General features: G+C 50.9%; 1 protein-coding gene across 2 annotated transcripts; it reads left to right on the top strand.

Annotated features, from left to right (window-relative positions):
• Nucleotides 1-100: 100 nt before the first annotated feature.
• Nucleotides 101-24731, top strand: RHBDL1 (rhomboid like 1). Of its 2 annotated transcripts, none has more exons than XM_048495398.1 (8): nt 101-246; nt 5695-5862; nt 16116-16340; nt 17257-17405; nt 18815-18927; nt 21541-21641; nt 22419-22479; nt 22575-24731. In XM_048495398.1, exons 1-8 carry the CDS (start codon nt 208-210, stop codon nt 22844-22846), a joined length of 1128 nt encoding a protein of 375 aa, XP_048351355.1. In that variant the 5' UTR covers nt 101-207; the 3' UTR covers nt 22847-24731. The 2 variants fall into 2 exon arrangements, with proteins under 2 accessions (XP_048351355.1, XP_048351356.1); XM_048495399.1 differs by having other exon boundaries at nt 5695-5853.
• Nucleotides 24732-24965: the final 234 nt, after the last annotated feature.

A 24965-nucleotide genomic window follows, 5' to 3' on the forward strand; every position in this document is an offset into this window, starting at 1 on the left:
TCCCCCCCACCCCCGGAACGGCAGCCCATCCGCAAGGCCCCTCCTGGGGGCAGTGCCTGGGCCAGAGGGCGGAGCGGCTCCGCCAGAGGGGGCTGGAGGACCGCAGCAGCCGCGGCCAGAGAGAGGCAGCAGCGCCGCCCGGCTCGGCTCCTGCGCAACGCCCGGCCGCCTCCGTGCCCGCCTGGCCTCGCCTCGGCCGGCAGGTATATGGAGAGGAGCTCGCTGCTGCAGCTCATCCAGGAGCAGGTGAGCAGCCCGGCCAGGTGGAGCGGGGGCGCCCGTCCGGGGGTCCCCAACAGGTGCCCGCGGGGCTGGGGGCGAGGCCCGCCTGGGCAGCGATCCAGTGGCGCGGCGGCAGGACCACGTGCCAGGGAGTGGGGGGCATCACATGGCGAGCCGGGCCCCCGAAGGGCATCCCCGCATTGGCGCAGGCAGGGGCACCGAGACGATGCTGCGTGTGGGGGGGGGGAGGGGGGATCCCCGTGGCGTGGGATTTTGGCCCCATGGCTCCAGAACGCAGAGGTGTCCAGGTTGGCAGGTCGGGCTGTTTCATGGGGGGCGACTGAGACCCCTTGATGGTCCGGGTCCCTCTCTGAGATGGCCAGAGAGCCGGGACCGGAGGTAGTGGCATGCAGAGCAGAGGGAGATGGCATCCGGCTGATGGCACCCTCCTCTGGGACCACCTTTGGCTGCTGCTGCCTCTTGGGAACAGCGGGGGGGGGTCTTTTGGACAGCTTGGGGGGCTCCTTGGTGGCTTCAGCCCCTTGGCTGCTGCTGGAAACCATCCTGGACTTGGAAGGCGGGCTGATGGTTGCTTGGCGCTGCTGAGAGGTTTCTAGCCTGATGGCCAGAGTGAAGTGTTTTTTTCTGGTGCCTTTCTCTGGCTAACCAGGGGCCAACCCGGGAACCTTAGTGGCCTGTTGGGCTGTCCAAGGACCCCTTGCAGTGGGGGATCCCTTCCTAGGCAGTGAAGGAGGTGAGGCCAACAGGGAGGGACCGGTCTGTGGTCTCCGGGTGAGTGGGCATCTTGCCCAAGGGAGGATTGGAACCCAGACCTCACCAGGATAGGCCTGTGTGAAAAAGAGAGGAGGCACTCACGCGGGTCTAGAGAGCTAAAATTCCAGCTCTGGTCAAGATGTCTTGACAGATTTTGGCAGAGGGCTTGAATTATCATCAGTGGGAAGAGCCGGCTTGGTGTCCTTCAAAGCTCAGAGCCAGTGTTTTTTCCTGCCTCTCCTAGGGACTGTCTCCACTATAGCTGATGACCTGTCTTTGGGGAGGGGGGGGATCAGCCTGTGGAGCGAGTTCAAGAGCTGGCTGAGTTCGAGAGCTGGTGGGAAAAGTCTGACGGGGAAGAATCTACCCCTGGCTGGTTCCCTTCGTGGCTCTTTTGGTGCCGGGGCGCTACTCCAACTGGCAAGGGCAGGCAAAAGTACAACCGACGGTGTTTTCCTTCTCCTACGGCAAGCGTCTGTTAAATAGCGGGTGAGTGCCGGCTTCCTTCTGGGTCTGCGCAAACAGGCATCAATCTGGAGGGTTTGGTGATGTGCCAGTTCCGAATCCAGTGGAGGAAGGGGTTCAGAGCCACTGGAAAGAGCAGCCAGAATTTCTTCGCTCATCTGACAGCTTTGGCTAAAATATTGGGAGAATATTTGAGACGGGAGGGAGGGCTCAGCGTGGCTTGGCTTGGCTCGCTGACGGGAGCCGCCCACGAACCCCTTGCCCGTGACACGTCGCGCTCTCTGTGGCAGGCTTGGGTTTGGATTGCGCCTGGCCTGTGGCGAGGTCCCTTCGTCGCAACGGTGGCACGAGCAAACACATCCCTGCAATACATTTGTGGACTCCGTTGCGTACGAGAGGGGAAAGGGATCGGGTGTTGACGTGTTCACAGAACTGATCTGCCTGTGGATTGTGGCTGGGGAGCCTCTGTGGCCGTATGTGGATCCGTCAGCCCTGTGCAAGCGTGTTCGTGTGCTACTTGATGCTCGTGCGCTGGGGTTGGAGGCACAAAGGGAATAGCAGCTGTCCACAGAAAGGGATGCTGAGTAGCTTTATAATGTGCTGACCTAAATAATCCACATCAACGGCTTCTAGTATCCCTCAGCGACTTCCCAAGGGAGAGTGGAAAGCAGCTGCCGGGGGGAGTGGGATTTAATTGTCACACTGCTGGGATTTAGGGTTTATTAGGTTGTATTATGGTGCACCTGGAAGGCAAGACCCCCAGGGCTGAGCATAGACTCTGGAGTGCTGGTATTTGTGTCTTGGATGGCTGCTGCGTCCGAGAGCTCTCAAGCCTGTATTATTTATTCCAACATATATATCCCGTCGTTCTGTCCACAACAAGACACAGCAGCTGATGTAAAGTGTATTCTAACATCCAAAGCGGCTGACTAGACTCTTGGTCACGTTTCCCACGGGTGCACCAAGGTGAAGTTGCGCTGGGTGGAATTCTCTTGTCGACTTAACCATTGAAGGCCGAGCTTCTTGTTTCGGCCTGGCGTCATTTCCTCACGGGGCGGAGCGAACCCAGGAATGGCTTCTCTGCTTCGGGGCAGAGGCATTTTGGTTTGGGAGAATAAAGGAACTCTCTGCCACTGGACAGTGTGCTGTGGAGAAATGGTGTTGGCTTTGTGGTGTGGGCAGGGGGCGCCGTAAGCAGTGTCTTGTGAGGTGAGGCATCTAGTTCAGCACAACTGGGAACTGTTCCTTGCTCATACATAAGAACCACATTCGCTGTGGCTAACCTCCGGGTGTTAACCCTACTTTCTGCAGCCTCTGCCACTAGACATACAACAAATACCTGGCAATGGGTTGTGGTGGGTTTTCCGGGCTGTGTGGTCGTGGTCTGGTGGATCTTGTTCCTAACGTTTCGCCTGCATCTGTGGCCGGCATCTTCAGAGGTGGATCACAGAGGGAAGTCTGTTACACACTGTGTCCAGTAAAAAGGGAATACCCTTCTAAACATTCCCTTCTCACTGGACATATTGTTGAAGGCTTTGACGGCCAGATTCAACTGATTGTTGTGGGTTTTCCGGGCTATGTGGCCGTGGTCTGGTGGATCTTGTTCCCAACATTTCGCCTGCGTCTGTGGTTGGCATCTTCAGAGGTGCATCACAGAGGGAAGTCTGTTACACACAATAACAGGTCGGATTAGCTCCAGTGTGTCACAGAATTCCCTCTGTGATCCACCTCTGAAGATGCCAGCCACAGATGCAGGCGAAACGTTAGGAACAAGATCTACCAGACCACGGCCACATGGTAGATCTTCAGAGGTGGATCACAGAGGGAATTCTGTGACACACTGGAGCTAATCTGACCTGTTATTGTGTGTAACAGACTTCCCTCTGTGATACACCTCTGAAGATGCCAACCACAGGCGTAGGCAAAATGTTGGGAACAAGATCCACCAGACCACGGCCACATAGCCCAGAAAACCCACCAGAACCAGTTGAATCCGGCCGTGAAAGCCGTCGACAATACCTGGCAATATTTGGCAAAGGTATCTCTCTTTCCCCACCCCCAGCGTTTGGCACATGGACGTCGCCCATTTGTGCTGCATTTATTTCCCTGGTGGGGATAAAATGACGAAGACAATACGATTTGGAGAACAATTTTTGGTTTGCTAGCTCCCGCACACGCTTGCAACCTGGGGCACTCACAAGCCCTGGGCAGACCTATTAAATTTGCAGGGTGCTGTTGTTTTCATTTTCTCTCCCCGTCCTTTCACCTTGGTTTTACTTTGGGTATGCACTCCTGGGTTATTTGCGCTGAAACACGCAGATGAACTAATTCCTCCGAGCGACCCGTGGTTGAGCAGGCCGCTCTGCGGGTTGAAAAAGGTCCAGAAAGAGGAAACGAAGCACCGATCTCGTGGCAGCTCCCAAATCGCTGCAAGTTCGTGGACGGGGTTGTCACTTTGATTAGCAGCAGGGGCTTTGGGAAGGAGCTGCGCCCGTAGACGGCGCCACGTGCGTCTCCACAATCCTAGAAGGCTAGAAACTTTTCCAGGCTGACGTTTGTGTGCAAAGTTGGAGGGAAATCCGCTCTCGCCCTCGGCGCAAGGCAGCGTGTCTGATTTGAGAAAGGGAGTGTGTTTAGCCGTGTGAGGAATCTCTTCTGACATTAGTGACCCAGCGAGGGTGCAAACTGAACCAGTGGAGGGATTAAGGAGGGAGAGCTTAATCTACTGGAATACATCTGTCTGTGTGACATTCTTCTCTGTCTTTTGTCTCAGGAGGTCAAGAGAGCTCCCCGATTTTGTCCTCACAATGACCCTGTAAGGGTGGCGAGGCTGAAATGGACGGGCTGGTCACAGGTCATCCAAAGAGCTTTGTGATAACCCCAATTTCCCGGGTCTTTGGCCTTGCCAGCTCTGGGGAAGGGTCTGATGCTTGGGTCATGCTGGCAGGGGCTGATGGGATTTGTAGTCCATGAACACCTGGAAAGCCGCAGGTTGCAGACCCCTGGTCTAATGCTATAGAGTCCACTTTACAAGGTAGCCATTTTCTTCAGGGGAATTCCAGGGAGAGCTGGTGTGGTCTAGTGGTTAAGAGCAGTGGAGAACCGGGTTCAATTCCCCTCTCCTCCATACGGATGGTGGAGTCTAATCTTGAGGGCCAGGCTTGATTCCCCGCTCCTTCACATGAGCTGCGGACTCTAATCTAGTGAACTGGGTTTGTTTCCCCGTTCCTATACATGAAGCCTACTGGGGGTGACCCTGGGCTAGTCACAGTTCTCTCAGAACTCTCTCAGCCCCACCTGCCTCACAAGAGCGGATTCCGCATGGCCCAAAAACAGCGGTGTGAAAACAGTGTAAACCCCTTTGACACCGTTTTCACACTGTTGTTTTTGGCCCATGTGGAATCTGCCACGGTCTTTGTTGTGAGGAGAGGAAGGGAAAGGAGTTTGTAAGCCCCTTTGAGAAGAAGAAGATGTTGGATTTATATCCCACCTTTCTCTTCTGTAAGGAGACTCAAGGTGGCTTACAAGCTCCTTCCCCTTCCTCTCCCCACAACAGGCACCTTGTGAGGTAGGTGGGGATGAGAGAGTCCTGAGAGAACTGTGAGTGGTAGCCCAAGGTCACCCAGCAGGAGTATAGGAGTGCGGAAACACATCTGGTTCACCAGATAAGCCTCTGCCACTCAGGTGGAGGAGTGGGGAATCAAACCCGGTTCTCCAGATTGGAATCCACCTGCTCTTAAGCACTCCACCAGTCTTGAGACTCCTTACAGGAGAGAATGGCAGGGTCTGAAAACCAACTCTCTCTTCCTCTCTATTGTCTGGAGATCAGTTATAATAGTAGAAGTTCTCCATGTGCTACCTTGGAGGTTAGCAACATTACTGATCGTACTCCCTAACCACTACACCACACTGTTTGCCTGTGCTGGTAAGATCTGTGAAGACAGTCTCTGGAATGGAATTGCCTCGTTAAATGCGGGAAGGCACTGAAGAGAAGCAGCGTTACTGTAACTAGATGAGATCCTACCTGGGTTCTGAGCTTTGAATTCTGCAAGGTCATTGGTCCAAAAATGAGGACTAGCATCTCGAGGGGTTGTTCAACCTCCAAATGTTTTGCCTAACATTTGATTTTGCACCCTTGCCTAAAACAAGTGCCCTGAACTCTGGCTTAGTTGTGATCGTCTCCATCAGACGCTTCTCCATTTCCCGTCCTCATTCTTGCTTTTCCTTTGGCAGCTTGATCCCGAAAACACGGGTTTTGTTGGCGTGGAGACCTTTGCCAGCCTGGTGCACAGCCATGAACTGCCTCTGGACCCTGCCAAGCTCGAGATGCTGGTGGCACTGGCACACAGCAACGACGAGGGACAGATCTGCTATCAAGAGCTGGTAGACCTGGTCAGTGGCGTGAGTACCATTGAGGCCACGCTGTGGCTGTGCAGGAAGGGGGGTGTTTCACAGTAGGTAAGGACGCCTCTGGGAAGTTGACCTTGCTCTCTGGGAGCTGTGACCACCAGTGGCTCTGGGGACAGGCACTGCGGGGCAGGGCCTTGTCTGCCTTGGCACCCCATCTTTGCTGTTTGTGCCCCAGAAGGACCACCTGATACAACCCTTCCTTGCTGTCTGACTTCAACAACCCTGTGAGGTGAATGAGACTGAGCGTGTGTCCAGGGTCACCCAGCGTGCTTTCATGGCAGGGTGAGGATTTGAACCCAGATCTTCCAGGTTTTAGTCCAGTGGTGGCGAACCTCTGGCACACGTGCCAGAGGTGGCACTCAGAGCCCTCTCTGTGGGCACACACAGAGTTCATCATGTAGGGGGAGCGGAAAATTGCCCCCCCCCCCATAAACACACATCTAGGCTGGCCTTGCTTCTGAGTAAACCCTCTTAGGGTCATGATTCACCCATTCAAAGCATTGCATGGTTGCTTCACCAAGCTTGCTCCTGAGTAACACGTACCTTGGAGCAAACCATTTTTTCTAAACTAAAACCTCAGTATTCAGGTTAAATTGCCGTGTTGGCACTTTGCAATAAATAAGTGGGTTTTGGGTTGCAGTTTGGGCACTCGGTCTCGAAAAGGTTCGCCATCACTGTTCTAGCTGACTCTCCAAACACTGCACTGTGCTGGCTTTCAGCTTTGACGTGGTTCAGTGTGTTGGTGTGAAGCGTGGTTGGCGCTCCATCGGGGTTCCTGCCTTTAACCCCTGTTCGAAAACCAGTTTGCAAACCTTGGTAAGAGCTCAGGAGCAGGAGTGGATGGGTTTTTGCAAACAGTGGCGTGTTGATTCTCTCGGCGAACGCAAGCAGACTGCTGTGGGCGGCAGAGTTGGTTTTGGGGAAGAAGGGATTTCCAGGCAAGGCTGCACGAGCTTTGAACAGGCACACTCTCAGAAATCGGCATGAAGCCGTTCCGAACTCCTCTTTCCTTCTGTTTGTGGTGTTGCATTAATTCTTCATTTCTTAAAACTGCTGCTTGCTACAGCAGCAACCAGTTATAAGGAAGAAAGAACGACCCTTTCCAGACCTCTTATGTCAGACTTCAACGGGCCCGTGTACACTTGAAGGAAAGAGGATGCGGGAGGCTGAAAGAAAAAGAGAGATACAATCCAGATTCCATGGTGACAGGCCAGGCGCAATTAGTTTTTGATTCCTGTTATGGAAGATCGGGCTGATTGGGTCCAGCAATCAGTGGCTGTATTTGCATCCTTGTAATTTGGGACAGCTGTTGCGAAACACGCTAAGTCCTGTGAGCGGTAGACTTATCAGAGCCAGCAAGGAGAGAGAGCTTTCTGGGACATTTGTTACAAAGAACCAGCGTGAATCTTCCTCCGTGTCCAAATTCTAAAAGTGGACAGACCTGTGCTCCTTTTGATTTGGGGCTTTTTTTTTGGCTACCGCTCTGTTTCTGAACAAGAGAGCGCATAAAACCGTGCACAGTGTGGAGGAATTAGATCTAGAAACCTTTTTGGGGGAGGTGACTCAGTGACTCTTACAGGTAGTAGACGCAGGGGAGCTTCTTTACTTTGCATGTAATTCTTCTGTGGAATATCCTGCCTGGCATAAAACGAGGGGGCGGCCATCAGCTTAGATGGCTTTAGAAGGAGATTAGACAAATTCATTAGGGTCTACGGGGGGTATGTGGTGTGTTGATATTGTCAAGGGCTGCCGGGTAGGCTGTTCTGGAGGCCTGAAGAGCTGCATTTCTACTGGCAGGGTGTGGCACCCACACAGTTAGTTAGTTAGTTAGTTAGTTAGTTAGTTAGTTAGTTAGTTAGTTAGTTAGTTAGTTAGTTAGTTAGTTAGTTAGTTAGTTAGTTGGATCCTCCCATGCTAAGTAATTAAGCAACAAATGCTCTGCAGCATTTGCAGTCTTTGATGAGTGTTTCAACCTCTTCCCATACTGTGGTCCTGAGAAATGAGGCCAACTCAGCCTTCTGATGAGACAGATTCCCACAGTGGTAGTGTCTGCAGTGGTTAGAACAGTGGTGCACCTTTCTGGAGATCCAGGGTGTGTCATTGTCATTGTTTTGTTGTGCAGTCCCCTCCGAAGATAACCTCTGCAGCAGTGGCGTAGTGGTTAAGAGCAGATGCACTCTAATGTGGAGGAACCGGGATTGATTCCCCGGTCTGCTGCTTGAGCTGTGGAGGCTTATCTGGGGAATTCAGATTAGCCTGAACACTCCCAACACATGCCAGCTGGGTGACCTTGGGCTAGTCACAGTTCTTCGGAGCTCTCTCAGCCCCACCTACCTGACAGGGTGTTTGTTGTGAGGGGGGGAGGGAAAGGAGATTGTAAGCCCCTTTGAGTCTCCTGCAGGAAAGAAAGGGGGATATAAATCCAACTCTTCTTCTTCTTCTTCTTCTTCTTCTTCTTCTTCTTCTTCTTCTTCTTCTTCTTCTTCTTCTTCTTCTTCTTCTTCTTCTTCTTCTTCTTCTTCTTCTTCTTCTTCTTCGCTGTATGATCAGTGCCCTATGAGGAGCCATGCAGTGTCTCTGTGGTGTGTGGGGCAAACCCCTTACCTTCCAATGGAAGGGAGGCCAGGCCCATTTCTATTGATGGTCCAGATGCAGATGCAGATAATCTGGCTAAGGCAGGGGTCTTCAAACTATGGCCCTCCAGATGTTCATGGACTACAATTCCCATCAGCCCCTGCCAGCATGGCCAAGTGGCAGGGCTGGTGGGAATTGTAGTCCATGAACATCTGGAGGGCCGTAGTTTGAAGATCCCTGGGCTAAGGGGACAACATTGGGCTTTTAACATTTGAGTGCCTTGCAAAAAGCGTCCTATTCATCACCGAGTGCGTCATCCTCAATAATTTATCCCTAATTGTCTCCGCTAAGCAGCAAAATGGTCCAGTGCGGAGGAAACATTAGCAGGCCAGGGCCGTCGCCTGCTCCGCGATCAGATTCCCAAAGGAAGCTGTCTTCCTGAGTGAGCCCTCTGCTGCTCTTGTGGAAAATTTGCTGACCTCAGAAAGGACCAAGGGAGTTTGCCCTTCAGTTGGGAGAGGAGACGCGCCAGTGGCCAGCGGGGTGTGGTAACTTAAGAGCAGTGGACTCAAATCAGGTGGACCGCGTTTGATTCTCCACTCCTTCACAAGAGCGGCGGACTCCAATCTAGGACCAGTTTCTGGGGTCTCTGGTTCAAAGGATCAGGTAGCAGGTGAAGTGCAGAAATCTTAGCTTTGAGGCCCTGGAGAATGGGTGCTGGTCGGAGCTGACAGTGTTGATCTAGGCCAGAGGTTTCCAACTCTGGCCCTCCAGATGCTCATGGACTACAATTCCCATCAGCCAATTGGCCATGCTGGCAGGAGCTCCATGAACACCTGAAGGGCCAGGGTTGGACACCCCTGATCTTGGTGGAGTGAGAGTCTGACACTGCATAGGAGGAGGAGGAACTGGAGAATTTGTATTTGTATCTCCCCTTTCTCTCCTGTTAAGGAGATTCAATGGGGCTTACAAACTCCTTTCCCTTCCCCCGTCACAACAAACACTCTGTGAGGTGAGTGGGGCTGAGAGGGCACTGAAGAACTGTGACTAACCCAAGGTCACCCAGCTGGCGTGTGTTGGAGTGCACAAGCTAATCTGGTTCCCCAGATAAGCCTCCACAGCTCAAGTGGCAGAGCGGGGAATCAAACCCAGTTCTCCAGATTAGAGTGCACCTGCTGTTAACCACTGCACCACGCTGGCTTCGCCTTGTGCGTACGTATGGTGTAACTTCAGTGTGTGCAGAAGGTCCCCAGGTTCAAATCTCTGGTATCCTCAGTTAAAACATATCAAGTAGGAGACATTGGGGGGAAACCCTGGAGAGCCGCTACCTATGGAGCAGGTGATACTGAGCCATCTGTTCCTGTGGTCTGACTCGGTTCCATCAATGCTGTGTGTTGTGCCACTGAAGCATTTGTGATTTTACTTCACCACCTCTTTATGCGCAGCTCTCTTCTTCATAGCTCGGTGCCCCTGCAGAGATCATGGCATGTGGACATCAATTTAGTATCTTTAATAGCTCTGGAGTTGTCCTTAAGACTTCCAGCCGGTCAAGCCGAGCCAAGCGCAGTCAGACCAGACCACTTCAGTTATATATTTTAACTGCAAAGTCGTGTCCCTAAATGTCCTTTGCTGGTTGAATTTGTCCCAGAGCGTCTGAGCCAAGAGTTGCTTTGTCATGGGCCAGACCATTGGGACGGAGGGCCCCTGGGTTCAGTCTCTGATGCAGATCTCCCCTAGCATGGCTGGGAGAAATGTTAGCCTGAGTCTTTATTAGGGGAGAAAATTCAGAAGGGCTGTGGGTCAGCTAGTCGAAGGCCCTGGGTTCAGTTCTAGCCATCTGCAGGGGGGAAAAATCTTAGGAGTCAGGAGTTGGGGAAGGCCTCACTGAACCCAAGACCTTCTGAGAGTAGACAACACTCAGCTAGATGTGTAACCTCACAAGTTTATAGCATAATCTGAACCTGCTGCATTTCATGTCTTGCTTTTGGCTGGCCTCTCTCTCTCTCTCTTTTATTTTTAATTTTGCTATCAAGTCCAGCAGACTTACGGTGGCCCTCCAGGGTTTTTAAGGCAAGAGATGTTTGGAGGTGGGCAGCCATTGCCTTCGTTGGGGGTATGACCCTGGTATTCGGTAGAGGTCTCCCTTCCAAATACTAACCAGGGCCGACCCTGCTTAGCTTCTGACAAGATCAGGCAAGCCTGTCGTGGCTGGACTTTTAGGCCTTCTTTTTTCTTGCCGGTGGTTGTGCCAAACCAGCTCGGACTGGCAGCCCACAGTCCCTGGTGATGTTCAATTCCACCCAGGCATGGAAATATTTGTGGCTGTTGACAGAGGCAAATTAGAAAGCAAGTAGAGATTTTTTAAAATGAAGCAGTTAATGTAAGCAAGGCACTCATTCATTGGTGTCCAGGTGCACAGTGTCAGACTCTCGAATGTGGAAATAACAGAGACCGTAGGAAAGTCCAGGAGTAGTTTATGACACGAGTTGACAGCGTAGGCGCAACTGAGCATACACAGAGTGCGGCAATAACCACTGGAGCCAGGGAGTTCACTCAAAGAAAGGATGTATTGGCATTGATACAATATATACAGTTTAAACGGACAGAGCCTTCGGCTTAGGTCCTGTCCCCAGCAAGGAACATGCTTAACTGAGTTAGCTTACTTATATACACTATAATACATTAATTAGCCTATGGCTAGTACAGTCAAAGGTCACATGACGCTTATACAGGTAGCTGATGCAATCATGCTTAGTCATTCCCTTTGGCTGACTGCTAACAGGTGAATGCTGTTAGTCCTTCAGCAGTCCATTAAGGCAATCAAGGGTTTTGCCATGCAGCTGTTATACCTTCAGCTCCTGACACCCCTTCCCAGATGCTTGGCAAACATACATCACATTTTTTTTTCACATTTACACATATATCAATTCAGTGTATGCCTTACGTTCCATAACATGGCTGACTTACTTCAGAGATGCATCAGTTATACCCAACAACTCTGCGCCTCTTTCATGTTTTATAGAGGTTAATGGCTTGGTCAGGATGTCTGCCTTATTGTCCTGTGAAGGTAGGAAGCTTGCCTCTATGAGTCCTGTTTGAATCATTTGTCTGATGTTTTGATAGCGTACCCCTATATACTTTGTTCTGGTCTTAACAGATTCGCCTTTAAGAGACTGTATACAACTTTGTGAGTCATTGAATAATATGCTTGGTTTTGGTACCTTGAGACCTAGGTCTTTAGCTAATTCAGACACCCATTGCATGTCTAAAGCACAACTATTCACAGCGCTGTATTCGGCCTCACAGCTGCTTTGTGCTACTAGTTTTTGCTTAAATGATGCCCATAAAATGGGTACACCTGCGTAGGTTATCACATACCCGGTACAAGACATATTGTTCTCTTCATTCGCAAAACTGCTATCAGCATATCCAGCAATGTTGGTAGTTTGGTCTGGACACAGCAGTAAACCTTTAGACATGGTTGCATTAAGGTATTTCAGTACCCTTTTTACCCCAGTCCAGTCTGTTTCAGTTGGTTGTTGGCATCGTCTACTGAGTACGTTGACAGCATGTGAAATATCTGGTCTGCTTATGGAAGCAATATACTGCAAAGACCCGATTACACTTCTGTAGAGACCGGAGTCATCACATTCTTGTGTCCTGTCTAGTTCTTGGAAACCTACTACCATGGGTGTTTGCTTGCTGAGTGAGTTAACCATTTGTGTTCTCTCCAAGAGCTCTTTTATTTTACCCTCTTGGTGCAGTAATAAACCCTCAGCAGTTTGTACGAATTCCATACTTAGGTAAGATTTTATTTCACCTAGATCGCGCACTTTAATGTGTTTACTTAAAGTCTGAAACACTTTGTTCAGTTCCTTTTCGGTTTCTGTTAGTATTATGATGTCATCGACCCACACTACTAGGAACGTTTCAGCACCTGGTTTCCCTGTTTTATAGACACAGGAATCAGTGGCACAACTTTGAAAACCCTCTTTCACCAACAGGTCATCTAAATGGTTTCTCCACATATGTGCTGCTTGTTTTAAACCATAAAGAGCACGTTTCAGTAACCAAACCTTATTTGTTTTACACCTGTAACCAGGTGGTGGTCTCATATATATCTCCTCATCCACCTTTGCATTCAGATAGGCGGTACACACATCTAGTTGCTTGGAGACATACCCCCTTTGTTCAGCAATAGCCAAACACAACCTGATGGATTCATACCTAGCTGTAGCAGCATAGGTTTCAGTAAAGTCCTCAGGAAAAGTTTGTTTGAAACCTCTAGCTACTAATCTGGCTTTAAAAAGCGTTTCACCATTCGCTAAAAGCTTTCTTTTATAGACCCATCTGGAGTCCAACAGAGTTCTTCCTTTTGGCATATCAACCTCAGTGAAAACATCTAGGTCGATTAAAGATTTGAACTCTGAGTTCATAGCCTCAAACCATCGCTTTTGCTCAACTTCATCCCTGTGCAAAACCTCTTGATAATTGTTTGGTTCAGACCATTCATCAGTATTTGTTTGTAAAACATTCACCGCTCCATTCTCTGTTTTCATTTTGTGTTGTGTGTCATACCCAAACCTCTGGGGTGGTTTCCCTTTAGTCACATGTGCAGACCTTTTGGGAATTGGTTACTTGTTTTCACATCACATCCAAATTGTTTACAGATCCTTGTATGCCATAATTTAAATACATGGAGGGCTTCACTCTTCTTTTTTAAGAAATAGGAGAAAGTGAAGCGTGTGGCATCGTCCACAATTACAAACACATATTTGGCACCCCCGATGGAAACACCATACGATTGTGCTATATCGCAGTGCACCAAAGCGAAAGGGTCCTTAGTTACCCTTGGGCTTTGTCTTGCCACTGGATGCGTTTTCACTTTCCCACTCAAACACACTTTGCACTCCAGAAAACAATCACATTTGGCGAACTGCACACCACACATTTGTGCTGTTTGTTTGAGTACTTTGAAGCTCACATTTTACATTTCCTGTGGTACTTGTGGTGGCTGGGTGCAGTGGGTCATGTTACCCCTTACACAGTAGTTGGAACATCACATGTCACAGGGGTGTTACTGTCCACAGTCAATTTATAAAGTCTGTTACTTAATACACCCTGTGCCACAATGTCCCCATCCCTGGCTATGCTGGAACACCCTGTCCCAGTAAAAGTACATACATATGCCATCGGTGTAACCTGGACAACTTAATAGATTATGCGCCATGCCGGTATGTGTAACACGTTACCGCAGGGTAATCCCCATGGCTTGTAAAAACGCTTCTCCTTGGGACTGTACAACAGCTGCAGAGCTGTCAGCAAGAATCACCTCTCCGTATCCGGTGTCCTCTTCTTCTGCAGCGAACTTGCCCTTGCTACTATATGTTCTGTAGTCCCGGTGTCCAGAAACTCCGTGGGCTTCGGTGGCTTGAGTGCGTTGCGCCAGAAAGGTGCTTCCTTTCCCGGTCCTCTTTGCAGCCTGTTGCTGGCGTCCTGGAGTAAGCTAATAAAGCCTGCGCTGGCAATTCACGCAAGCTGGTTGGTTGCTCCACAGGTGTAACAGTCTGCGAACAGCATTAGCCTCTGCCAATTTGTCACCTGGGTCCTTGCTGATGCTGTTGTTCACTGGAGGCTACGAGGGTAGGCAACGATGAAATCCCTTTGCCCCTTCCATTTCAAAAGCCTATAGGACACGTAGTCCAGGGTGAAATCATCCTCTAACACTTTGTAAACCGTCCACTAATGGGTCCCATTATTGTTGCCAAGAGAAGAAAGCAAAATTAAAAGCACGTTGTTATCAAAAGCCAAACCTCTATCGGACAAAATCAGCAAAGAGTGCTCTCATTTTGTTGCAGATGGAAAATCACGGCCTTCATGCAGCTTGAGGAGTAAAGAGTCTACAGCACCAGAATCGGCAGATTACGCTGTTGTCCTCTGGTACAACTCTTTCAGGGCGGTGTAACACCCCAAAGCTGTTTGTTTTATCTAGCAGGAACGCCAATTATTGTTTTTCACTGCTAGAACAATGGCTGCTCTGGCTTTCTCATCAGCCTCCACCTCATCATCATCGTCCATATCTGGAGCTTTCTGTGCAGCTGTCCAGAGTCCTTCCCGTATGAGGAAGCATTTCATTTTCTCTGCCCATGAGACGTAATTGGACTCATTGAGCCTTTCAAACAGCAGCCCATGTGTAGGACCCGTCATGACTACACTTCACTCTTAATTCCACCCACTGAGCAATGTTACTCACCAGTGGGGTTTATGCGACACCTATAGCGTAACTGGGCCCTTAACCTGATACGAGTTGACTGGCGTGAAACGCCCAACTGAGCATACAAAGAGTGCGGTAATAACCACTGGAACCAGGGAGTTCACTCAAAGAAAGGATGTATTGGCGTTATTTTAATAGCGCCACGGTTTAAGCGGGACTAAGGCAACCTTCGGCTTAGGTCCTGTCCCCAGCAAGGAACATGCTTAACTGAGTTAGCTTACTTATGTACACTATAATACATTAATTAGCCTATGGCTAGTACAGTCAAAGGTCACATGACGCTTATACAGGTAGCTGATGCAATCATGCTTAGTCATTCCCTTTGGCTGACTGCTAACAGGTGAATGCTGTTAGTCCTTCAGCAGTCCATTAAGGCAATCAAGGGTTTTGCCATGCAGCTGTTATACCTTCAGCTCCTGACAGTTTATTCCTTGCAACACGAAGAGTAACAATAGAAAGCAGGAGCTGAGCAGATCCAGGACCTATATGCTTTAACCCCCCCGTTTCGCCCCATACCAAATGTCCACTACAGTTTCTACAACAGTTGCACTACAGAGCTTCAAAGAACCTGGGAACCTTTCGCACCTCTTTGTAGATGGGCTGGCGCCAGGAGGTTGCCAGGAAGGGAAGAGGGAAACAGGAAAGCATTTACAGGAAAACATTTACAATTCACACACAGCAAGACATCTAGGTACTGACAGGCATGGTCCTGACACAGGGTACAGTTACGTTGGAGTGACCCACTTTCAAATCCCCGCCATGCAATGCAGCGTGCGGCCTTGGGCCTACCTTGCAAGATGGTTGTGAGAACAAAACGTAGATGTATGTTGTGGGGGAACTACGGCCACTTCCCAGTTTCAGTCATTCATTCCTTTCAGTCTGCTGGAAATGGGTTTGGTGCAAAGAACCACCCACAATTTGGGATCATGGGGAGTTAATGTTCCTGTTTGTTTATGTGCAAAATTTACACCCCACCTTTCTCCTCATGACAGGGGCAAATAAGGTTGACAATGTCTGTAATAAAAACACATCTTACAAAATAATTCAAACCAAACCTGTTGTTAAGAATAATTAAAACCACAGCTAAAATAGAAGTAGAAAACCGTTCCAGGTCCAGAGACCAGAGAGAATCATAGAGTTGGAAGGGACCCCAAGGGCCATCCAGTCCAACCCCCTACAATGCAGGAACACACAATCAAAGCACTCCTGACAGATGGCCATCCAACCTCCAAAGGAGACTCCACCACCCTCCGAGGTCGTGCATTCCACTGTCGAACAGCCCTAACAGCACTGTCGGACAGTTGGCAGTGTGTCACCAGACCCATGGCTCAAAGGGGCGTGTGTGTCTTGCAGTGGTTAGTCGGCCGCGGTGGTCCATCATGGTCTTTCTTTGCAGATCAACAGCAAGAGATCCAGCAGCTTCAAGCGGGCCATAGCCAACGGGCAGAGGGCGCTGCCCCGCGATGGCCTGCTGGACGAGACCGGCCTGGGCTTCTACAAGCGCTTTGTGCGCTACGTGGCGTACGAGATCTTGCCGTGCGAGATGGACCGGCGGTGGTACTTCTATCAACACCGTTCGTGCCCCCCACCCGTGTTCATGGCCGTCGTCACGCTGACCCAGGTAGGTGAGGGATCGCCAGTTGTTTCCCAGTGTGGGCATAATGCGCCATGGGGAGGAAACAGCCAGTGGCTATTTTCGAAAACCAGAGGGACTCAAACCTCTGCTGACTGCTGCGCATTCCTTCTCCAGGAGCTTTTGAGCTTAAAGTCTTTTCAGCTGCCTGCTCGGTATTCATGAGGTACGGAGGTATCCCGGAGTTTTGCAGCAGGGGGGATTATTTCTCAGGTCAGATTATTTCTCAGGTGCATTTGTGCTTTGTAAGGCTTTCCATATCATAAAGCAAAGATCTGCAGCCTGGTAGCTACACAATCGGGATTGTGCGACCTGTGGTTAATTTGTTCCAATTAATTTGCCCAAATGGCCGTGTGTATTCCACCGGATTGATCCATTTGCGGTTAATGGGGAGGAACAACGCACTTTGGGGAGGGGGTCTCAGCACCTGCTAGTCCTTGGTGAAAAGATCCAGTTGTGCTGTAGGCGCTTAAGGAGCAGCAGTGTCGTAGTGGGGAAGAGCAGGTGTACGCTAATCGGGAGGAACCGGGTTTGATTCCTCGCTCTGCCGCTTGAACTGTGGAGGCTTATCTGGGGAATTCAGATTAGCCTGTACACTCCCACACATGCCAGCTAAGTGACTTTGGGCTAGTCACAGTTCTTCGGAGCTCTCTCAGCCCCACCCACCTCACAGGGTGTTTGTTGTGGGGAGGGAAGGAGCTTGTGAGCCCCTTTGAGTCTCCTGTAGGAGAGAAAGGGGGGATATCAATCCAACTCTTCTTCTTCTTCTTCTTCTTCTTCTTCTTCTTCTTCTTCTTCTTCTTCTTCTTCTTCTTCTTCTTCTTCTTCTTCTTCTTCTTCTTCTTAAGATGTCTGCTGGTCTTGCCTGCCTGTATCTTTTCTTTCCCTGTTCTCGTTGCCTTAGATCATCGTTTTCCTGTGCTACGGAGCCCGCCTGAACAAATGGGTATTGCAGACATACCATCCAGAGTATATGAAGAGCCCCTTGGTCTATCACCCAGGGCACCGAGCCCGTGCCTGGCGGTTTCTCACCTACATGTTTATGCACGTGGGGTATGTTGTCCCCTTTCGTATGTTGTATGTGGTTGTCCCCTTTTCCAGGCCACTTACAGAAGAAGAGTAGGAGGCCAGATGAGAAAGCAAACAAACAGGAGGGGTAGGGAGTGTTGTTTGTGACGTGGTTCATGCAGGCAATGCAGTCATCAGTTGTCAAGCTCCGGAAGGGCGGGGGGCACACAGTTCTGCAAGATTGCTGTAAGAAGCTGGCTGCGGATGAAACTGATCGGCGAGTCACCGTCCGTCCAATTTTCCCCGTCTGCAAAAAGCTAGTGCTTGCTTTTAATATTAATTTTTAATAGCGGTGAAACAAGTTGAGAAACACGTGTTACAAACAGAGAGAACGAACAGTCCTTCTGAAGAACCGCAAGAATATTTATTGGGGAAGCCTAGCACATTTCTTTTCCTTCCCATTGGCAGATGAACATAGATACCATTTTTTGCCAGTGGACGGATTCTTCGGAAGGGTCTTCACCTCTCTGATGGAATTAGCTGTTATTCCCTCCAACAGAGAGGTTCTTATGTGGTAAATGGACAGTTGCATTCTCAGAGATCTTGCAGGCTGCTCAACGTGGTCCCACGAAAAAAAAATTAAGTGATTGGTGGGGAAACCGAGCAATGTGTTTGAGGAAGGCAATCTCACTCGGATACCATTGCTTAGTAGCTCATGGCAGAGTTTCAATTGACATCCCTGACATGGATGTCAATTGCAAGAATATCCGGGGAATGTAGTTGATGGAGAATCGCAGGGGGCTATTGGACAGTATGTGTGTTGTCACCAATAATGAATTGGTAGCTTCTCTTGCCTCCTTTTCTCTGCCATGCCTGCACTACTTTGTGGGCTGTTGAGGTGATGTCGCAGTCTGCATCCGCCCCTTGCTGCTTTGGCAGTACTGTTTTGGGCTAAGATTTACTTCAGCCGGTCCGTGTTCTGTTTTCTCTTGCTGTTTGCAACTACTCTTTTATTGGCTGTGAACATCTGGAGGGCCAGAGTTGGACACCCCTGCTTTAAAGCCTTACACACGTGCAGCTAGCCCTTAGCTTCTTTGTTTTTGCAGCATGGGGGTGGGTGGGGGGCCGTATTCTAACACAGCTACATCAGTTGTTTGCAGGAATGGAACTTCTGGCAATCCCAGAGATGCCAGGAGGAAGCTAATTGCATTTTTGGCAACGACTACTTTGGTTTGAGAGACAGGGATGTAAAACTCTGGTGAAGGCTGCACCAGTAACTGCACTTAGAGGAGAACTTCAAAATGCTGAGGTTGATTTTTTAGGAGATGAGTTTGGAGGGTTTTTTAACAGGCAAAATCTAGTTTCTGGTCCTCAGGGTTTGTGGGCAAACTGTCCCCGTGTTCTTTCACGGGACTCTTGAATGTGACTTCTCCTCCTTCATGGTGACTTTCTAGATTGGAACAGTTGGGGTTCAATGCCCTCCTGCAGCTGATGATTGGGATCCCCCTTGAAATGGTCCATGGCGTTCTCCGCATCAGCTTTCTCTACCTGGCGGGAGTCCTGGCCGGTAAGTCTGACTGAGGCATTTCAGCTTTATCCTCCTCGGGGTGCGACGCGTCAGCCTTTCAGATGCCGCCGGGCCCTTTGCGGTTTGCGCTGTGTGTTATTTCAAAGTGTGGGAGTGCAGCTAGGTGGTTGCAGAGCATCCCAGTCCCAAAGTTGCCTCCTCCTTTCCCCCTGCAGCTCATGGAAGCCAGCGGGAGTTTGCACCACTGTGTAAGTGGCTTCCAGCAATAACCACAGGAGTATGTGGATGTGAGAAAGTGAGAGGTAGAGAATGAAGCTTTTGCAGCATGGCTCCCATGCATGCACCGGGTCACAATGGCGCTATGCTTGGTTCACACACGTATCCGAAGGAGACAGTGCAGTTGGGCCACCTCAGACCGCCAGCTGAGACTTGACTCTCAGAATGCTCCCTTGGTCAAACACTTCTCTGCAGACGGGAGAAACGGAGGGAGGGAGTAGACGCCCATTCCATGCGGAGCTAGTTTTCAGCCTGCGAGGAGTTGTTCTGTGTGAAGAAACACAGGGGGAGGATTCTTGGGCCTCCTTCTCTGGCTGGTGTCTCTCTGTTTGTGGTGATTTGGCCAAGGGTTAGCCAGGCTTTTAAATGCTCCCCAGCTTCTCCTTTCTTTTCCCTACGGGCGCGTGATAAATTGTGATTAGGTCTGTTGGTCCCTTTGGTTTTGATAACCAGCAAATCAGGCAGCCCCTGCGGTTTGGAAACGTTGCTCGGTGGACCAAGTATGATCCGCAGAGCTTTCGGCTTCCTACTTTCCCAGCCTCCCCCGGCGCAGCGTCTTTCTGCTTCTCCCCGCCCGCTCCCCCACTGTGCGAATTGTCTGTGCCGCAAAGGCCAGCACGACTGTGGCGTCTCTCGTGGATCCAGTCCAGACACGACAGACTTTAAATTATGGTGTTTCGGAGCTGGCTTGCCAACTGCGGTGAAGGCAGCGGTTTTTGCAGAGCCCCCCCTCCCCCCCCGGTGCTTAAAACAGCTGCTAGGATTACTCACCCTGTCGAGGGCTTTAGAGAGTTGGAGAACCCGGGATTTAGGGTTCTGCCTTCTCCACTCTAATGAGCTGCTGGCTCAGTGGAGCGCCTGTGGGCGGGGAGAGGCCGCTCAGATCTGTCAGCCGGGAGCACTTACGACTCTGAGGAAGAGCAGACAGTGGTCAAAGCCGGGCCCGCCTTGACTCAACAGCCACCCAAGAGAGGCACGTGGCATTGAGGCTGTGCTATTAGCAGTGAGAGGTCAACAAACCCCCTGCAAGGTAGGCCCACTGTGATTAGCCCCATGTGGCAGATTGCGGTGGGTGCTAAAGGAGCAGAAGCTTCCTGGTGAGTTTGTGGCTGAGAAGACATCTGTCAGTCAGTTTATTTATGGTCAAAGACCAGCGTAGAATAAAAGAACAATATAAAAGAATATCATAACCAACACAGAGAGCTAAATTAATTGGAGTTGTACAATTAAAGCAACACCTGTACCTATACCAATCACGGTACTCTCTGTCTGATCTTACCAGAGCTCTCTGTCTGATCTTACCAGAGCTCTCTGTCTGATCTTACAAGCAGCCATGTCAAATGTAGCCGCTTTATGTGTGATGGCAACGTTTTTATCAGAAGCCAAATAGACATCTGATCTGAGGACCCCCAGGGCTGAGCTGTTCCAGGGGTCACCAGTGCAGCCCTTAGAAGACCTAGGAAAAGATGATGGATAAGACCTGCTCTAGGTTTTTTAGCTTAGATGACTTTTAGTTCAGATGAGTTTCCTCTGCTGCTGAGCTGATAAAACATGAACTAGGGAAATTGTCAGAAATCCAGGGGTTTCTAGGACACACTCAAGCGTGGTGACCTGGGACAGGGTAGTTAGACGTGAGTCCTGTGGGACCTTAGGGAGTAGCAAGACCAACATGGCTGCCATCTGAAACCAGCCCAGGCTGTTTTCTATTCATTCATTCCACCAGTTCCCAGTGTGAAGTCCATACTTATTTGTGGCAGTCTTTCTCTTGTTATTTCTTTGTGTGCTCCAAACAAAACAGGGTTTGGGGAAATGGCTTTTGAAATCAGGTGGAGTGCAACCAGAAATAAGTCCTGGTCATGTTTTGGAGCAGCAGTGGCGTAGGAGGTTAAGAGCTCATGTATCTAATCTGGAGGAACCGGGTTTGATTCCCAGCTCTGCCGCCTGAGCTGTGGAGGCTTATCTGGGGAATTCAGATTAGCCTGTACACTCCCACACATGCCAGCTGGGTGACCTTGGGCTAGTCACAGCTCTTCTGAGCTCTCTCAGCCCCACCCACCTCACAGGGTGTTTGTTGTGAGGGGGAAGGGCAAGGAGATTGTAAGCCCCTTTGAGCCTCCTGCAGGAGAGAAAGAAGGGATATAAATCCAAACTCCTCCTCCTCCTCCTCCTCCTCCCCCCCTCCCCCTCCCCCTTTATCACCCTGAAGCGAATATTTCACACGGTTAGCTTTGCAAACCCTAATCTGGCATGGCTAGCTTTCCCGCCAGAAGCCATTTTGCCCTGGTGCTTGGGTGTGTGGAGGCTGGTTGAAGGTGTACCCCAACCGACTGGGTGTAATGTCTCTGTCTTTCTGCTTCTCTGTCTCTCAATCTGCAGGCTCCTTAACTGTCTCCATCACAGACATGAGAGCCCCTTTGGTCGGAGGCTCCGGGGGCGTCTACGCACTCTGCTCCGCTCACCTGGCTAACGTTGTCATGGTGAGAATCCTGGGGGGCTGGGCAGCATGGCGGTGTTGGGGTCCTGGCAAGGGCAGTGTGACTGTATTCCACCTTCCATGTTTTCATTCCTCTACGGAGCTCAGAGTGGCAGGCAGACATGGTTGTGTTTCCGTCTTCATCTTCACAAGACCCCTGTAAGGTTGGCCAGGTTTACATCATTCTCCTGGTCTCTGCTTTATCCTCAAAACAGCCCTGTGATACCTCACAGGCTGAGACCATGTGGCCAGCCCAAGGTCACCCGTTGCAGAGAGAATGTACACCCGGAATGTACACCCTGACTTTCTCTCCTGTTAGGTGACTTAAAGGGGCTTACGAACTGCTTTCCCCTTTTTTCCCCCCACGACAGACCCCTTTGTGAGGCAGGTGGGTCAGAGAGAGTCCTGAACAGTAACCCAAGGTCAGCTAGTAGGAATGTAGTAATGGGGAAACACATCCAGTCCACCTGATAGAAGACTCCACCTGTCATGAGTAGAGTCCACCTGCTCTTAACCACCACACTGGCTCTCTTGAGTAAGATTCAAATCTGGATCTCCTTGATCCTAGTCCAGCAGTAACCCACACACCACGCTAGCTGTGATGTTTTGCACAGAATCATGTGTTCTCCAGCCCCCAGAAGTCAGTGCCTTGCATGAGGCCACAAGATGGTTCCGTTTCTTGTTTGAGAGGGCTCAGAGGTTGAAAGGGAGAGTCTGGGGGGAGGACTGTACACCACAGGGGCGGGGGTGACTTATTGCTTTCTTCTCTCTGTATCTGCAGAACTGGGCAGGAATGCGGTGCCCGTACAAACTGCTCCGCATGGTCCTGGCACTGGTGTGCAGTAAGTATGCGGGGTGTTCAGTTCCGGGTTGTTTTAAGACGGGGGCCTTTGGTGGGGTCATGTCCCATCTTCCTCCTGTCTCTCTCGCTCCGCAGTGAGTTCCGAGGTGGGTCGCGCCGTCTGGCTGCGCTTCTCGCCGCCGCTGCCTTCTTCGGGTCCCCAGCCCAGCTTCATGGCCCACTTGGCAGGGGCGATTGTGGGCATCAGCATGGGCCTGACCATTCTCCGCAGTTACGAGGAGAACCTGCAAGACCAGTGCAGTTGGTGGGTGGTGCTGCTGTCGTACGCCACCTTCTTGGTCTTCGCCATCTTCTGGAACATCTTCGCCTATGATCTTCTCGGGGCGCAGATCCCCCCTCCCCCGTAGACGCCGTCCCCGGTCCTCTCTGCAGCACCCACCCCAGAAGTGCCAAAAAACACCCCCCTGCAGATGTCTCAGGGGGTCAGCCTGGCGCCGCAAGCGCGGGAGCCCGGAAGAAACGCCACTGCCGCTTCTCCGATCCTGGCGGCCGGACGCCCAAAGTGGACCGTACGAGGCTCGCGCTGAGAAGCACAACGACGACGTGGATGCTTGCCGACCCCGATCCAAGCAGTGGTCCCTTTCCCCCTCTTCCCCGAATCCTTATGTACCCATCTTCACCAGCATCTGCGAAACGGATGCCCATCTTCCCCCAACCCCCCGGAAACAGATGCGTGCAGCCATGTTTCCTTATTGGCATGAGGGTTCCAGTGTTCTCTTCAGTATTGATCTAACCCCTCCTTCTGTCTGAGGCTGTGAGCTGCAGTCCACGACGGGTCACTCGGGCTGGGTAGGAGCCGGACCTGCTTAGCATTAGTGATGGAGCTGTATCGGGGGCCTGTCTCTACCCTCTGTGGAGGGAATCCCCTCTGGTGCTCACCCTGGGAATTCCTTTGCTGCTGGCTTCCAACTCAGCCCCCTACTCTTCTGTGGCCTCTGGGGAGTCTCTAGCCAAAGGAGGGTTGTGGTTCTCAATGGTAAATGGGGAAACAGTGTGGGATTCAGCCCATGTGGAGGCTGCCCCTTTTGACCCAGAAATCTTTCTGTCTCATCTCTGAGCTGTATCAGGGGCCAGTCAGGGTTTACCCAAGAGAGGAGGGAAAGGCCCGCACGCTGGTGTTCCCAAGGCATAATGTTGTGTTGCGGTGCAAATTGTGTGCTGTTCACCTAGTGAGTTCTCCTGTGAAGGCCCAAGTGTGAACTCCATGGGATCCAAGCTGTTCCTTTTCCTTTGCTTCCCCCCCCCCCCGCTCCCCAAATTGCCCTGTCTGTATTCTCTTTCCCTTTGGAAACCCCAGCACTTGAGTCTGGATGGTGCAGGCCCCAGCTTGGGCAATTAGAAAGCCTGTTTCTTCGATCAGAGGTGTAGCCTAGCTCAGAGGTCGCCTTGATTCCCACAAGGGCCAGTATTCTATCCCTGTGTGCAGCCGTACAATCTGTGTTGAGTTTAGAGTCGAGTTGGCTTGGCTGCAGCAGAGACACCCAGTGAGATCGAAGATGCTGCGGCCACGATTTAACATTCGGAAGCCGTGGCCCCCGTTTTAGTCTTTGCCTAATCAACGAAGCCCAAAACTGAGCGTGACGTCTTGCCCAAAGGGGTCTGGACTCAGCCTGCCATAAGCCGCTTTGGGTGGGGATCAAACTGCAAGCTGGCTTTGAAGGAGGCCTGTGGGTGTAGCAAGGGGGGGGGTCCATTTGGAAGGGAGGGGCAGCTGGGTTGTGTCGAGGTCCACAGCATGATGCTGAGTGGGGCTCGATTCTGCCGTGAACGTATGAAGCTGCCCTGTTGAGCGTCACACCTTTGATCCATATTGTCACCTGAGTGTTGCCTACTCAGACTGGCAGCTGTACTGCAGGTTTTACAGGCAGAGATCTTACATATCACCTGCTGCCAGATCCTTTAACTGGAGATGCCGAGGATCGAAACTGGGCACTTCTGTACGCCAAAGCAGGTGCTCTCCCACTGAGCCACGGCCCCTTTGCCAGTGGACAAGCTCCGGCACGTAGCCAAAGAACACCAGGGGGTTGTGTAATAGTAGGGCCCTGCAGTTGTCCCATGTTCTGATGGGCTGTCTGCATGGGAGAGGTGAAACATCCCGCCACAGGTAAGCATGCTGTAGGATGTGGGGTGGGGGGGAGGGAGAGTTCTTAGAAGCCAATGCCCCACCTGGATCTGAAATGTGTAATGGCGGCAGAGGAGGGAGAGAAATATGAATAAATATTTTGCACACCATCTCTCTTTTTCCGCATCGTCTGTCTTTCCCATTCTTCCAGGACCGGTTCACCTGTGCCCCACCGGCGGCAACCTTGAAAGGACTTCCAGGTTGCTCTGGGAAGGTTCCAGCTCTTCTCAATGTTGCGTTCGTTCATCCTAGACTCTTAAGGTGGCAATAAAGATGTAGGGCAAAGGTGGGTCCACAACCCCACCGCTAGCCAAATTATGATTCCTCCCTTCAATGGCATTGGC

The sequence above is a fragment of the Sphaerodactylus townsendi genome, linkage group LG04, assembly GCF_021028975.2.
Source record: "Sphaerodactylus townsendi isolate TG3544 linkage group LG04, MPM_Stown_v2.3, whole genome shotgun sequence".
NCBI lineage: Eukaryota > Metazoa > Chordata > Lepidosauria > Squamata > Sphaerodactylidae > Sphaerodactylus > Sphaerodactylus townsendi.

Excerpts from the sequence above, each read along its gene's own strand:
- RHBDL1 (XM_048495398.1), top strand. The coding sequence starts at position 208 with ATGGAGAGGAGCTCGCTGCTGCAGCTCATCCAGGAGCAG. Across the intron at positions 247-5,694 it reads TGCAGCTCATCCAGGAGCAG|CTTGATCCCGAAAACACGGG; the intron begins GTGAGCAGCCCG and ends TTCCTTTGGCAG. Across the intron at positions 21,642-22,418 it reads ACCTGGCTAACGTTGTCATG|AACTGGGCAGGAATGCGGTG; the intron begins GTGAGAATCCTG and ends CTGTATCTGCAG.